At 48.1% G+C, this 13,171-nt stretch overlaps 1 protein-coding gene across 1 annotated transcript in view; it reads right to left on the reverse strand.

Moving 5' to 3' along the window:
* CARM1 (coactivator associated arginine methyltransferase 1) overlaps positions 1–13,171 on the reverse strand; it is a 219,720-nt gene that overhangs the window by 74,836 nt on the left and 131,713 nt on the right. Inside the window, exon 4 of the mRNA XM_086961573.1 lies at positions 532–636. Coding sequence (XP_086817699.1) covers positions 532–636 — 105 coding nt within the window. The remainder of the gene's footprint in view (positions 1–531; positions 637–13,171) is intronic.

The raw sequence follows: 13,171 nt of genomic DNA on the forward strand, positions 1-13,171 counted from the left end.
AACACCAATCACCCTTTTAAAAAACATGAGCAGCACTTTATCAGAAGACAGTCTGCCACTTGACCTCTGTCTTTCGAGCACAGCAAATGTGACATGATAAAATCAGAATTTAAAGGCACCTTTAATTATTGCATAGACTTTTGCGACCCACCAAAAACAGGGTTGCAATCCACCAGCGGGTCGCAAACTAGTTTGAGAAACGCTGGATTATAGAAATACCACAAAAAAATGGTATAAGCACACTTCAGCAAAAGAATAAGTGCAAGATCTATATCAATAAATGGTGAATTCTCCCTTTTATCAAACAGACTTAGCCTGATTTGAATTTTCCCACAGCAGAATTCCCATCACCCAAAATTCCACAGATGAATGACATCTCATTGCTTTAGCTTCTTACAAAACTCCACCTCAAAGTGATTTAAGCACAAAAATTATCTTATCAGCTGCCCACATGTTTTCAGTAACACATATGCGGCTACTAATTCAGATGACATCCTCTCAGGGCCCTAATCACTCACAAAGCCCTCATACCTTATCTTTAAAATCTGTGTGGTTCTGCAGGATGGCTCTCTGGTACGTGCCTGTCCGTACATAGTCCTGCATCATGTTCTGTTGCTGCGATAAATACCCATAGAACTGTACAGAGAAAAAATTACATTGTGCATAAAGACAAAGCATGCATCAGTTGGAAAGTGAATCTAAAAATAAAAGCCGTTTTGCTGGCCATTTTCACTATGACAAGGTTGATATCCCAAATGAACCATTCCTTTCCATCCCACATACAGATTCAGTCCATTTCCCAGTTTTACAACAAAATTTGTAGGATTAACAGTGTCCCTTCAGGTAAGGAAATGTGTCTTCAAACCCAAGTTACATCTGTCCGGGAAACGTGGAACAAGCAGCCGCCAAACCTACCACTTGTTCGTTTTCTTGGCATATTCGCCAGATCAGCTGCGTTCCCGTTATATTCAACTCATGCGCCTCTATTGTCTGAAACAGGTGTTTTATGCAAGCAAAATTATTTTTACAGGCACGGATGATCAGAAAACCTCAATTGAAAGTACTTGCATGCCATCAGGTCATCTGCGAATTTGTCACAAAAGGGCCAGTGTGGAAGCAGTTCCCCATTTCATTAACATTATTATACAGGCTGTCACATCTTTAACCCTACAACATCAAGGATGAGAGGCTGACACTCAGCAAATTTCTATGGAAGCAGGAAGCAAGTAAAATATTGAATTACATGGATGCAAAACTTAACATAGTCTTTAATATTTAAACAAATAAGGTCAGTCGACAGAAGACATTGAAATTCAGTTAACGTTTGCACAACTATCCCAAGATAGCAGTGTTACTGGCTTTTTAGAAGGCAGCTTTTTTTTAATGAATGGATCAAGTTTGTGAAGTCAGTCAAGTCACCTGACTGTACAAAAATTCTGAGGTATGGTCAATGTCTGCAAAACCTGCTTTTTTCCTTGCAATTAGAAATCATCCACTTTGCAGGTGTTCACTCTTAAACTATATGCCGATGTAGGTTACTTCTCAGTTAAACAAGGGGACCCGGTGGGTTCGCTTTGGACCTCGGGTAGCTAGTTATTTAAAAAAACAATGGTCCTGAGCATAGAAGGGATAATCACAAAAAAAATGTATAGACTTCAATAAGCACTATAAAGTTGATTCCTATGTCCAGTCGGACATGGAATGTTTATTAAATCAATATAAGGATACGAAAAAATTAAAACAAAAACAGTGGGGCACAGACCTGTACCCAACATGAGGGAAAGAAAAATAGAGAAAAAAAGGAAGTAAACGAAATATCAGGCAATAACTTTGGAGCCAATCGTGGCTTGCACCTCATTACATACTTACCCCAACCGCAGGCCGAATATACTACTTACCAGTATGCATCTGTTCTTGGCATGTAGCACTGCTGACATTCATATCTGTGCATAGATCGCCGCCTAGTGTTGGGTCCGGATGATTGCAAATTGTTGTCCTGGAAGAGTCTTCGAAGTATCACGAGATAGGTGGCTCCTCACCTGGACTACAGTGCGCATGGGTATCCTCTCCATCCTCAGATTGTTTTTCGCCATTGTGGCAGAGATGGTGTAGTACAGTAAGTGATGACCATGCTAAGAGTAATTCTGAGTGCTGCAGCCGCAACAGGCGCCGGGGAGGAGGGCGGGCGATATGAATGTCAGCAGCCCTACATGCCAAGAACAGATGCATACTGGTAAGTAGCATATTCGGTTCGAGGCATGGGGGCTGCTGAATTCATATCTGTGCATAGATTACATAGCAGTCTCTCCTGTTAGCGGCGGCTGCCCGTGCCAGCTGCAGCAGTCTGAAAAAGAGTTTTGAGAACAGCCTGTCCTACAGCTGCCTGCTGTTTGGAATGTACATCTACGCAGTAGTGTTTTGTAAATGTATGTGTGGTGGACCATGTGGCTGCCTTACATATCTCTTCTAAAGGAATATTCCCCAGGAAAGCCATGGACGCTCCTAACTTACGTGTGGAGTGTGCTCTTGGAGGAATGGTTAGTGTGCGTTTAGCCTTAGCATAGCAAATCTTATACACTTAACGATCCACCTCGCTATCCCTGCTTTGGAAATGGGGCTGCCTTAGTGCTGTGGAGAAAAGGCAACAAAAAGCTGTTTTGTGTTCCAGAATTACTTTGTTCTGTCTATATAGTACATAAGAGCTCTCTTGACATCTAATGTGTGTAGGGATCTCTCTGCGACAGTTTCTGGATTAGGAAAGAAAACTGGCAGTTCTATGGTTTGGTTCATGTGGAACTGCAATATCACCTTAGGCATGAATGTAGGGTTGGTGCGTAGTACAACTCTATTTGCGTGGACTTGTATGAACGGATCTTGAATGCTTAGTGCCTGGAGTTCACTAACTCTTCGTAGTGAGGTAATGGCTACTAGGAAAGCCACTTTCCAGGTTAGAAACTGAATCTCACAAGAGTGTACAAGTCTCACAAGAGTGTAGAGGTTCAAAAGGTGGTCCCATCAGTCTGGTGAGGACCATATTGAGGTTCCAGACTGGTGAAGGTGGGTGTCTGGGAGGGATCACTCTGGAGTCCTTCCAGAAAAGCCTTAATGGCAGGCACTCTGAATAGTGAGAGGTGCTGCCTGTTTTGAAGATAAGCTGCAATTGCGGATAAATGTATACGAATGGAACTGTACGCCAGATTGCATCTGTATAAGTGCAACAAATAACAGATAATGTTTTCAATAGATGCATCCAGTGGGTTAATGTTATTGTTGTTACAATATATGACAAACCTTCTCCATTTAGCCGCATAGCATGCTCTGGTTGTGGGCCGTCTTGCCTCCTTGATGATATTCATACATTCTGGCGGCAAGTTGAGGTAGCCAAATTCTAAGACTTCAGGAGCCAGATCGCCAGGTTGAACTGTTGCGGATCTGGATGCTGAATGTCGCCATGGCTCTGCGTCAAAAGCCTGGGTGTGAGGTGCAGCCTTTGATGCGGTACCACGGAGAGTTCCAGAAACGTGGTGTACCATGGTTGGCGTGCCCACATTGGAGCAACCAGGATGGGTGTCATCGAGTGTTGCCTCAGTTTGCGTGCCACTAGCGGTATTAGAGGTGCTGGGAGAAAAGCGTACGCAAATCTGCCCGACCAGTTCATCCATATCGCATTGCCCTGTGACTGCGGATGTGGGAACCTGGCGGCAAAGCTTTGGCATTTTGCGTTTTCCCTTGTGGCGAATCTGAGTCTATCTGTGGATGACCCCACTGCTGGAAGTACGGTTGGAGTACTGATGGGTGTATCTCCCAATCGTGCATCTGGTGGCTGTGCCTGCTGAGCAGATCCGCCATCTGGTTATCTTTGCCCGGGAGGTGTTCCGCCATGAGGAAGATGTTCCTCTGAATGGCTTACTTCCACATGCAATAAGCCAGATGAGACAACTGAGGAGAGTGTGTACCTCCCTTGCTTTTGTATGTAGTACATGGCAGTCATGTTGCCAAGCACTCCTGAAGCGGGCGTATATGCAGTCTCGCGTGCGGGACTATGAAGATGCAGGAGGCCATCATGCCTATCAACTGCATGAACACTCTTGCTGGAAGCGAGTGTTGGGGTCTGAATTTTTGTATCAGCAATTGCATGCGGTCTATCCTCACTGAATTTGGCTGAGCTTTGGCTGCCAGAGTGTTTGTCGCGCCCAGATACTGTTGTACGTGGGCAGGCTGAAGATGTGACTTTGGATAATTCAGCAAGAATCCCAGATTGTGAAGGAGATGAATGGTGCGGGACATGTGGCTGGCACACTGCTGGGCCGTCTTTGCTTTAATAAGCCAATCGTGCAGATAAAGGTAGACATGTAAGTGCGGTCTCCTTAGGTGTAATGTCACTGTCGCCAGGCACTTTGTGAACACCCTGGGTGCAGTCGTTACTCCAAAAGGGAGGACTTTGAACTGATAATGTTGATTTTGAATAGTGAACCTGAGACACTGTCTGTGTGATGGGTGTATGGGAATATGGAAATATGCATCTTTTAGATCTAGTGTTGTGAGGAAGTCCCCCTGACTGAGTAACGGTAGAACCTGCTGTAAAGTGAGCATATGAAAATGCTCTGATAGAATGTAGCTGTTTGGAGGCCTGCAGTCCAGTTTGGGTCTGAGAGACCCGTTCTTCTTGGGTATTAAGAAATACAGAGTACACCCCTGAGCCGTGGTCTTCTACAGGCACGAGCTCTATGGCCCCTTTTTGCAGCATGCTGACGACCTCCTGCTGCAATAGGTGTAAGTGCTCTGCGGACATAGGACGGTGTCTTGGTGGTATGTTGGGTAGAGTGGATATCAGCTCTAGACAGTACCCGTACTGGACAATGTATCTTACCCACCTGTCTGTGGTGATGGATTTCCAGACCGGCAGGAACTGTTGGAGTCTGCCCCCGACAGGTGTTATATGGTCGGGGGCAGTGACAGGGCGTCACTGTTTGTTATTGGCAGAGGATCTGGAATTGTTGTTTCCTCTTCCTCTGCCTTTGATGTTGTTTCCACGGTATCCAACCCTGTTCTGTTTATTGTAGGTGGTTTGTGTACCTCCTTTATTATACTGTGTTTGCTGTGTGTTTTGGCCTCTTGAAGGTCCTCTAGTATTGGAGCGACGAAAAGAGCCACCCTGTAGGAAGGTACCTCCTGACTATGGTTGCCCCCAACTTTTTGCCCTGTGTTTTAGCTGGTTTTTGACATAGTCGACCTGGGATCCTGCCAATCAGGACCCCAGGCCTACTGTTCTCTCTGTAAAATGGATTCCATGTACCTTAGGTACATTTCCAATTGGTACTGGGCCTGTAACTCAGGGCATAGGTGTACCCAGGGCCTACCATGGGCTGAAGCATGTATTATGCCACCCCTGGCTGGCCTCCTAAATTTGACACAACTGGCTGCATGACAGCTGGGGCAAAGTCGTGTAATCACCCTTTGCTGTAGATATAGTATACCTATATCTAACCCTAAAATGGACACACAGATTCCTATCAGTCACTCCTATGGCAGGCCTTAACAATCCTGAAGGCAGACTGCTTGGAATCGTGTGAGATGGTGCTCTGGCATGAGCTGAGCCTGTCTGCAGCTTGCGGAACCAAGTCCTGATAGCTGTTCCATGATATCGCATACCATATACTCTTAAGTGCATTATAATCCTCGCGGTTAAATGCTAACTTTGGTATTGCTTTATCAAAACATGTCGAGTAAGGTGTCATACGAATTGGAATACTAACCCCTCGCCAATTCTGGCGACAGGGTTAGCATTCCACCCTTCTAGAGGGACACGACATGTATGTAACTGTGAACCCCGGTTAAAGTTAAACGAAGCCTCAGCTCCACAAAATGGATGCTGCCACCACAGACACGAGTCTGACCCCCTGCAGCTGGGAGTCCTTCCAGCGAGGGGAACCTGGACAAAGGGTCTTCCTGTCAGGGGCGGTGCTAGCACCGTCCCAGACATGGTTTTGTGTATCCTGGGTAGGCAGGGCTTTACAGGAAGGTGACTGCTGAGTGGCACCCCGGTGCTCACTACTCATAGGCCGGTCAGAACCAGTTCCAGGGGCACACCAGCCCCTGGCCTGGGGAAAGTCCGGCATGGCAGAGGGGTGTAACCACCCCCCTCCTAGTCCCCACCCATAGGCAGGACCTAGTCACCGGGTCAGCCCCCTTTTTTAGTATAAAGATAGGAGCGGGCCCCCTGTTAAAAATTAGATCATCTTTGGAATCAAGACACGACTTTCTGCGAAAGGCATCAAGATTTCCTTCTTCAAGATTCTCCCTTGTGGCTAAGGAGTAGTCACCCTGCGTCAAGCGGGCACCATCCTAAGAACACTGCGGTCTGCTGCAAGTCCTTCACGAATCCGACGACCCAGCTCGACGAGACCCGGCTTCCCTGGCACCTCTGACCTCTACTCACCTCTACAGCAAAGCTGAGAACTGTGAGTGCGACGAGACCTCGAGGGACCGACGATCGCCAAGACTGCACGACTTCTTTGTAACAAGCCCACCGTGTGCTCCACTGGTGAGTGCTTTGGGGTCCGAGAAGCCCCAACCCGGAGCAGCTCCAGCACCGAAGATCAGCCCTCCAGCATCTCCACGATCTGCGTGGGGCCCTTCTGCTTTTGCGTGCTCACCGCGCTGTGTGGCTACTAGCCGGCTGGCTTGTGGCCTTCTTCACGACGCCCGACGACATCACTGCTGCTGGTCTGGTTGCTCCAGACTGGCCCTTGCTTCCTTCTTCAAGAGAGGCACCCCGGACCCTCCTGGTCCACTCCAGACGCCATTTTGAGTCCACCGCGTGGGCTTGAATTTGCCACGGCTTTGTTGCCCAATCCTGGGTCCAGCGACGCCGACAGCTTCATCCATCGTGGGACAGCTCGCTCCTCCATCCTGGTCGCCGACAACGCCTCCTGGTCCGTGAGATCTGCGAGCACAGCGTCACCCACTCACCTAGTCGAGGTGACTACCATCCGGTGCCCTCCTGGTGCCACCTGACTACTGGCTAGTAGTCTCGAACTTGGTCCCCTCTGCTTTCAGGTGTCATCTTCCTTCGATCCAGGCTTGGATCCATCGAACTTTCTTCACTGGTCGCCTGCCAGCAACTTCTTTCTTCCAGGCTCCTGGTCCGTGTACGAGGATTCCCGACGTCTTTTGAGACCTATGCAGCTGCAGCCCCTGGGCTAGGTAACTTCGGCATTTCGGTGGCCCAGCATAGCCTCACTATCCAAGGGTCAGTATCCACTTTCGTTTTCCTCCTACCAGGTCGGGTTCGCCCGGGAACACTAACTTTGTCATTACTAGCTACCATAGACTTTGTCCCCCATCACGCGTGAGAGTGCACACTATGCACCCGAGTCCCCTAGGCCTCCTAGAAGTAATCTGAAGATTCTATAGTCAAGTCCTAGCGATTCCTAAGCCTATTAGTACTGTACTTACCTGCTAGTAATTTCCCATTCCACTTTCAGAGTATATGGTTTTCCGTGCCCCTCGGGCATTTGTATATACTGTGCTAACTTAAGTATTTTCGTAAGAGTTTTGTTTTGTGCTTAGTACCCTGTCCTCATAAAGAGTACAGGGCTGTTGTGATTTTAATAAATACACTGTTTATTTTCATAACACTTGTGTGGTGTCCTTTCACTTGGTGTTCAAGGGGTATATGTGTGGTATAACAGCTGGCTTAACACGCCCTCTCGAGTCTTTAGCCTTAGACTGCTCGTATCCACGCTACTAGGATAGCTGGTCTATAAGGTTGACTTACAACCAATCATCAATAAGGGTTGCTGGACTGATACATAGTGTTCACTAGAATAGTGAGCACTGCATATCAGGCCACCTTCTCACACACCCCAAAACTGCTGTGACTGCAGAGCCCCCATAGACTTTCCAGTCTCGTTGTCCTTTTTAATCTTCTCAAGGGTGGTGTCAACCTCAGGTCCAAATAAGTAGTCAGGGTTAACCGGCTGATTGAGGATAGTAGTTTGTATTTCTGGTTTGAATCCAGAGATTCTCAACCAGGCATGTCGTCTTAGCAGGACGCTAGTGTTAATGGCCCTGGCTGCAGTGTCAGCTGCATCTAGCGCGCACTTAATGGAAGCATTAGTGATAAGCTTGCCTTCCTGGATTAGTAGCTCTGCTCCCTGCTTGTACTGATCTGGTAGGTGTTGCAACAGTGTCTCAAGGGTATCGTAATGGGACCTGTCATATCTGGCTAAGAGTGCCTGAGTGTTGGCAATGCGCCAGATGTTAGCTGCCTGCGCTGCAACTCTTTTTCCTGAAGTTTCCAGTACTTTTGACTCTGTCAGGAGGGGGAGCGTCACCTGTAGTTTGGGAGTTCGCCCTCTTACGTGCATTAGAAACAACTAATGAGTCCAATGGCAACTGTCCTTTTATGTAAGTAGGGTCCACAGGTGCCGGTCTATATTTTTTTTTAATTCTAGGGTTTAATACCCTTGCCCTTGTGTTCTCTTTAAAGATGTCACCAGCATGCTTAAGGACCCCTTTGAGCATGGGCAGAGTCTTGACGGTTCTTTCCGAAGTGGAAAAGGTGTCGAACAAAAAATCTTCAACCGGGTCAGCATGTAGTTGTACATCATGGTTACCAGCCGCTCTTTCAATAAGAGCGTTAAAGGCAGTAGTGTCCTCAGTAGGAGATGTTTTTTACATTGTATGCATGAGTGTCAGGGGCATTTTGCGGATTTTTTGGGTCAGCAGGGTCCGCCCATGGTTGGGTTTGATCATCGGGATTAGTGTCCACATGATAAGTGTCATCCTCGTCTTCGTTATCCCCTGCATCCACATCTGAGTATGTGGGTGAAAAAGAGTGAGGTTCTTGTCCATAGGATTGCAGAGGTTCCACAAGAGCTGGTGATGTGGTTGAATCCCTTTTTTTCTTTAATGGAATCCTATATGACTCCATGGGTGTTTTAGGTATGATTTTCCTTTTATACAAGGACAGTCTACCAGTGTCTGAGTCGATCAACTGCCTCGACTCCTGTTCTTCAGGCTCTTCTGTAGCCTGTAGTCCCATTGACACATCTATATTGGCTCTGATACCCTTTATTGGTTCGAACATCTTCGGTCGCACCATCGGTGGCAAGCCGAATTTGATTGGTGTCGGAGTGGTTGGAACATTTCCAACCAACTTTTGTGGTACTGAGAATCCTGGATCCGTGTTATGAACATCGTCGATTCATGACGATTTTAGTATCAGCGAACCGCAAATGGCGAGTGCGGTATATACAAGCATTTCCGTCACGAACGAGTGACGACATCACCCTGAAATCGGCATTTCCGTCATGAACCCTCGGGTTCCATTTTGCGAACAGCATCCATTTTGTGATTGCCCTCACATAGCCAAATGACTAAGGCCAAAAACGAGTCCAAAGGACACGCACACCTTTGCTGACTCCGCTGTGACCTGGGCAAGCTGACTCCACTGCCTGCAGCCAAAACCTGTTCGGCCAGGTCCCTTCCCAGTGGCCGAGTGAGATTAGTATCAAGGCACAACATACCAAGCCTTTCATCGCACGCAAACCATGTCCTATCTTACACACACATGTCCCTATTTTCTGCTTTATGACTCACTTTACGAGGAGGAGGTGCCCGATTTTATTGGGGGTCCGTCGATATCTGATGGGAATACTGGGCCTTGCCGGGTAATCAATTATGTGCTGGACGAACTGAAGTATGTGTTAAACATCATGACTCTGCTTTTTCTTTGTGGTGAAAATATGTGTATGGTCAACCGTAAAATAAGGAATGTTTGCCCGAAGCTTATTATTTTGTATAAAAGAAGACTGGCTTTGTAATTTTGAGCAGTCTCCTGAGAACTTACACGCTGTTGTACTTCTAGGATATCTGTTACCGGCTGCAGCCAATAAATACGATCTTTTACTTCACCTAGAAGACTCTGTGTTTCTGTAGTCTGCAACAGGAAGGACTCAGGAGTTTTCAGGTGTATTCCCTGGCACCGCCGGGTCCATAAAAACCCGGTACTCCACTTTGGGGTTGGCGTCTTTTTCGGTCCGACCGTTGTAGCCTTTTCCCTGATGCGTTGGAGTGATTCCGACACCTCTTTGGACACGAATGGGGTCGGCTGCGTCGACTCGACAGGGTCCTTGGAGCCGGTCTTTGTCTTGGCCACAGGCGTCGACAGAGGATCCACCCCCTTTTTCGGGTCGAGCACTTTGTCTGTGCCGACTGTCTTCGGCGCCGACTTCGCTGGTTCGACAGCCTTGACTTTGGTCTTGGGCGCCCCAATCTTCAGCTCGATGGCCTTTTTGAATTTGTCAGTATCGATGTCCTTTTTTTGTTTCTTCGGCTCCGAGGGGTTTGAGGCCTTGGAACCGACCAGAGTTAGCTGCACTTTCGGTTTCGGTTTTGGCAGTGAAGCTTTCGGTTTCGATTTCTTTGGATCGACCGATGGCATTTTTGATACTGATGGCTCTTTATATGTGTCCGTAGCCGGGCCATTATACGGGGCTATAGAACGAGTCGGTAGATCTCGGGTAAGGTCTTGTGGTGATCCCTCGACCTGAGCCTTATGGAGTGCTTTATCTTGGACTCCCGTATCGACGGTGAGGCCTAGCTGTTCGCCTGAGCTATCTTCTACGGCCCCAAGGACCTTTGCGTCGTCTCCTACCTCAGACAACGTTTTCTTCCTCTTCTAATATTTCTTCATCTTCGGCGTCATACTTTGAGTCATGGCTCGAAACAGGATCCGAGTGTTCACCCTGATCCTCTAGATCAACGACCTCCTCATCTTCGGTCCCGAAGATGTTTACTGGCTTAGGCGCTAATTTCTGCGACTCCAACCGAGCCGTGCGACGAATCCGAAGAGTTTTCTTCAACCTGAACCGGGCACAGGCCATACAGTTGGACTCGTTGTGATCCGGGGACAGACACTTGTTGCACACCGGGTGGACATCGATGTGCGGGCATTTTGCATTGCAAAGTGGACACCTTTTGAATGGGCTTCTTTCCATCGTAGGTCGAAGATCGGGTCGAGTATGGAAAGAAAACCGGCTGATTCCTCGATGTCCTTCTGAAGCAAAGTTATTGGTACCGAACGAAACTATACCGACGCTGTCGAAAGCCTTTTGGCTTTGTAGAAAGTTTTCCTAACTTGAGCTAAGATAGTAACATCCGAACCCAATGGCGGAAAAAAACAATCTGTGGATGGAGAGGATGCCCATGCGCACTGTAGTCCAGGGGAGGAGCCACCTATCTTGTGATACTTCGAAGACTCTTCCAGGACAACAATGTGCAATCATCCGGACCCAACACTAGGCGACAATCTATGCACAGATGAATTCAGCAGCCCACATGCCTCGAACATTACTGTTTCGTTGGAGGGACGCAGGGCTGCCAGAATAATATAGCAGACTTCGGGCAGAAGGTTGAAGGAAGTCCACAGTTGCCGCTCAATCTCCATGCAGGAAGGTGGAGTGTTGACAGGTTTGGGCGGAGAATCTTCCTCTGCTTCTACAACAGAAGATCCTCAATAAGGAGCAGTCTGATCGGAGGAGTGATGGTCATGCTCAACAGCTTAGGATACCAAACTCTCCAAGCCCAGTCCGGAGCCACAAGGATGATGTATGCCCGGTTGCTCCTGATCTTGCGAACTATGGTCAGAAGTAGTCTGGGCAGAAAAGCATACAGTGGACCTGAGAGCCACTCAAGATGAAAAGCGTCTACGAGCGAGAGCCACGTTGGAAACTTCAGCACCAGAACTGCTGACCATGCGCGTTCTCAACAGTGGCAAACAGATATAACCAAGGCTCTCACTACTGAAGGAGACCTTGGCACCACCTTCGGATGGAGACACCATTTGTGAAATCCTAATCAACTGCGACTGAGTTCAAACCCTCCCTTGCGTTCAAAAATCCAGCCAGATGTTGAAACACCAGTGAAATGTCCCAACGTTCCACAAGGCAGTGGTGTTGTCCGTGAACACTTGCACTAGCCATCCCTTGATGAAGGGTAGGAAGGCCTTTAATACCAGTCCTGATTCTGCCGGAGACCAGAGGCATCTGATATTCACTTCGCACAGATGGCTGCCCCAACCCAGGAGTGACGCATTTGTCACTACGATCGCATCTGGTTGGGGAGAGGAGAGGGGTCTCCTGCTGACCCATTCTCTGTTTATTAACCGCCACAGCAGATCTTCGAGAGCTGGACCATTTCTGAGAGATTTCCCTGATGCAGCACCCACTGGAACTTCAAGTCCCACTGCAGAGCATGCACATGCCAGTGGGCATATGAGACAAGCAGGGTGCAGGAGGTCATGAGGCCCAGCAGCCTCAGTCTTTCTCACCAAGGATAGAGGATAAAACATTGGTATCATATCCCAAACATCCTGGAAACTCAGAATAGGCCCATAACTGCACCATTCCAGAACACCTCAGATGAAGGGGCGCGTTGAGGGGGGAGTTAGGTGTGCTTTTGGCACAGTGAAAGTTAACCTCAGCCAATGCAGTAGGTCCAACGTATTCTGGAGGTGAAAGATAACAGCCTGGGGCAAACCGGCCTTTAACAGCCAGTCGTCGAGATAGGGAGATGACTAGCACTCATGATCTCTGCAGATGAGCTGCAACCACCGCCATCACCTTGGTAAACACAAGAGGCACTGGTGAGGCCAAAAGGGAGCACAACACACTGAAAGCGCTCATTGCCCACCGTGAACCAAATGTAACGCATGTGGGCAGGCAGGACGGCAATGTGGAAATGTGTGTCATGCAAGTCCAATGCTACCATCCTGTCTACTGGGTCCAGGGCTGACCAGTGTTGAGCGTGAGCATTTTGAACTTCTCCTTCTTTAGGAAGAAATTGAGAGGGCGCAGGTCTAGGATAGGATGAAGGCCTCCATCCTTCTTGTGCAACAGAAAGTAACAGGAATAGCAACCACAACCTCCTAGCGTCAGCACTCGCTCTATGGCCCCATTGGCCAAGAGAGCCATCACTTCCTGATGGAGCATAGAAAGATGGTCCTCTATCAGCCTGTCGCAAGAAGTTGGCATGGGAGGAGTGGTAGTCTCGAAGGGGAGGGAGTAGCCCTTCCAGGCAATCTGCAGAACCGATTTGTCTGACGTGATAGACCACCAGTGGTGCCCACCCATTAGGTGCCTATGATAAAGGGGGGAAGGCTATA

The sequence above is a fragment of the Lissotriton vulgaris genome, chromosome 1_1 (assembly GCF_964263255.1).
Source record: "Lissotriton vulgaris chromosome 1_1, aLisVul1.2, whole genome shotgun sequence".
In the NCBI taxonomy this organism is placed as follows: Eukaryota; Metazoa; Chordata; class Amphibia; order Caudata; family Salamandridae; genus Lissotriton; species Lissotriton vulgaris.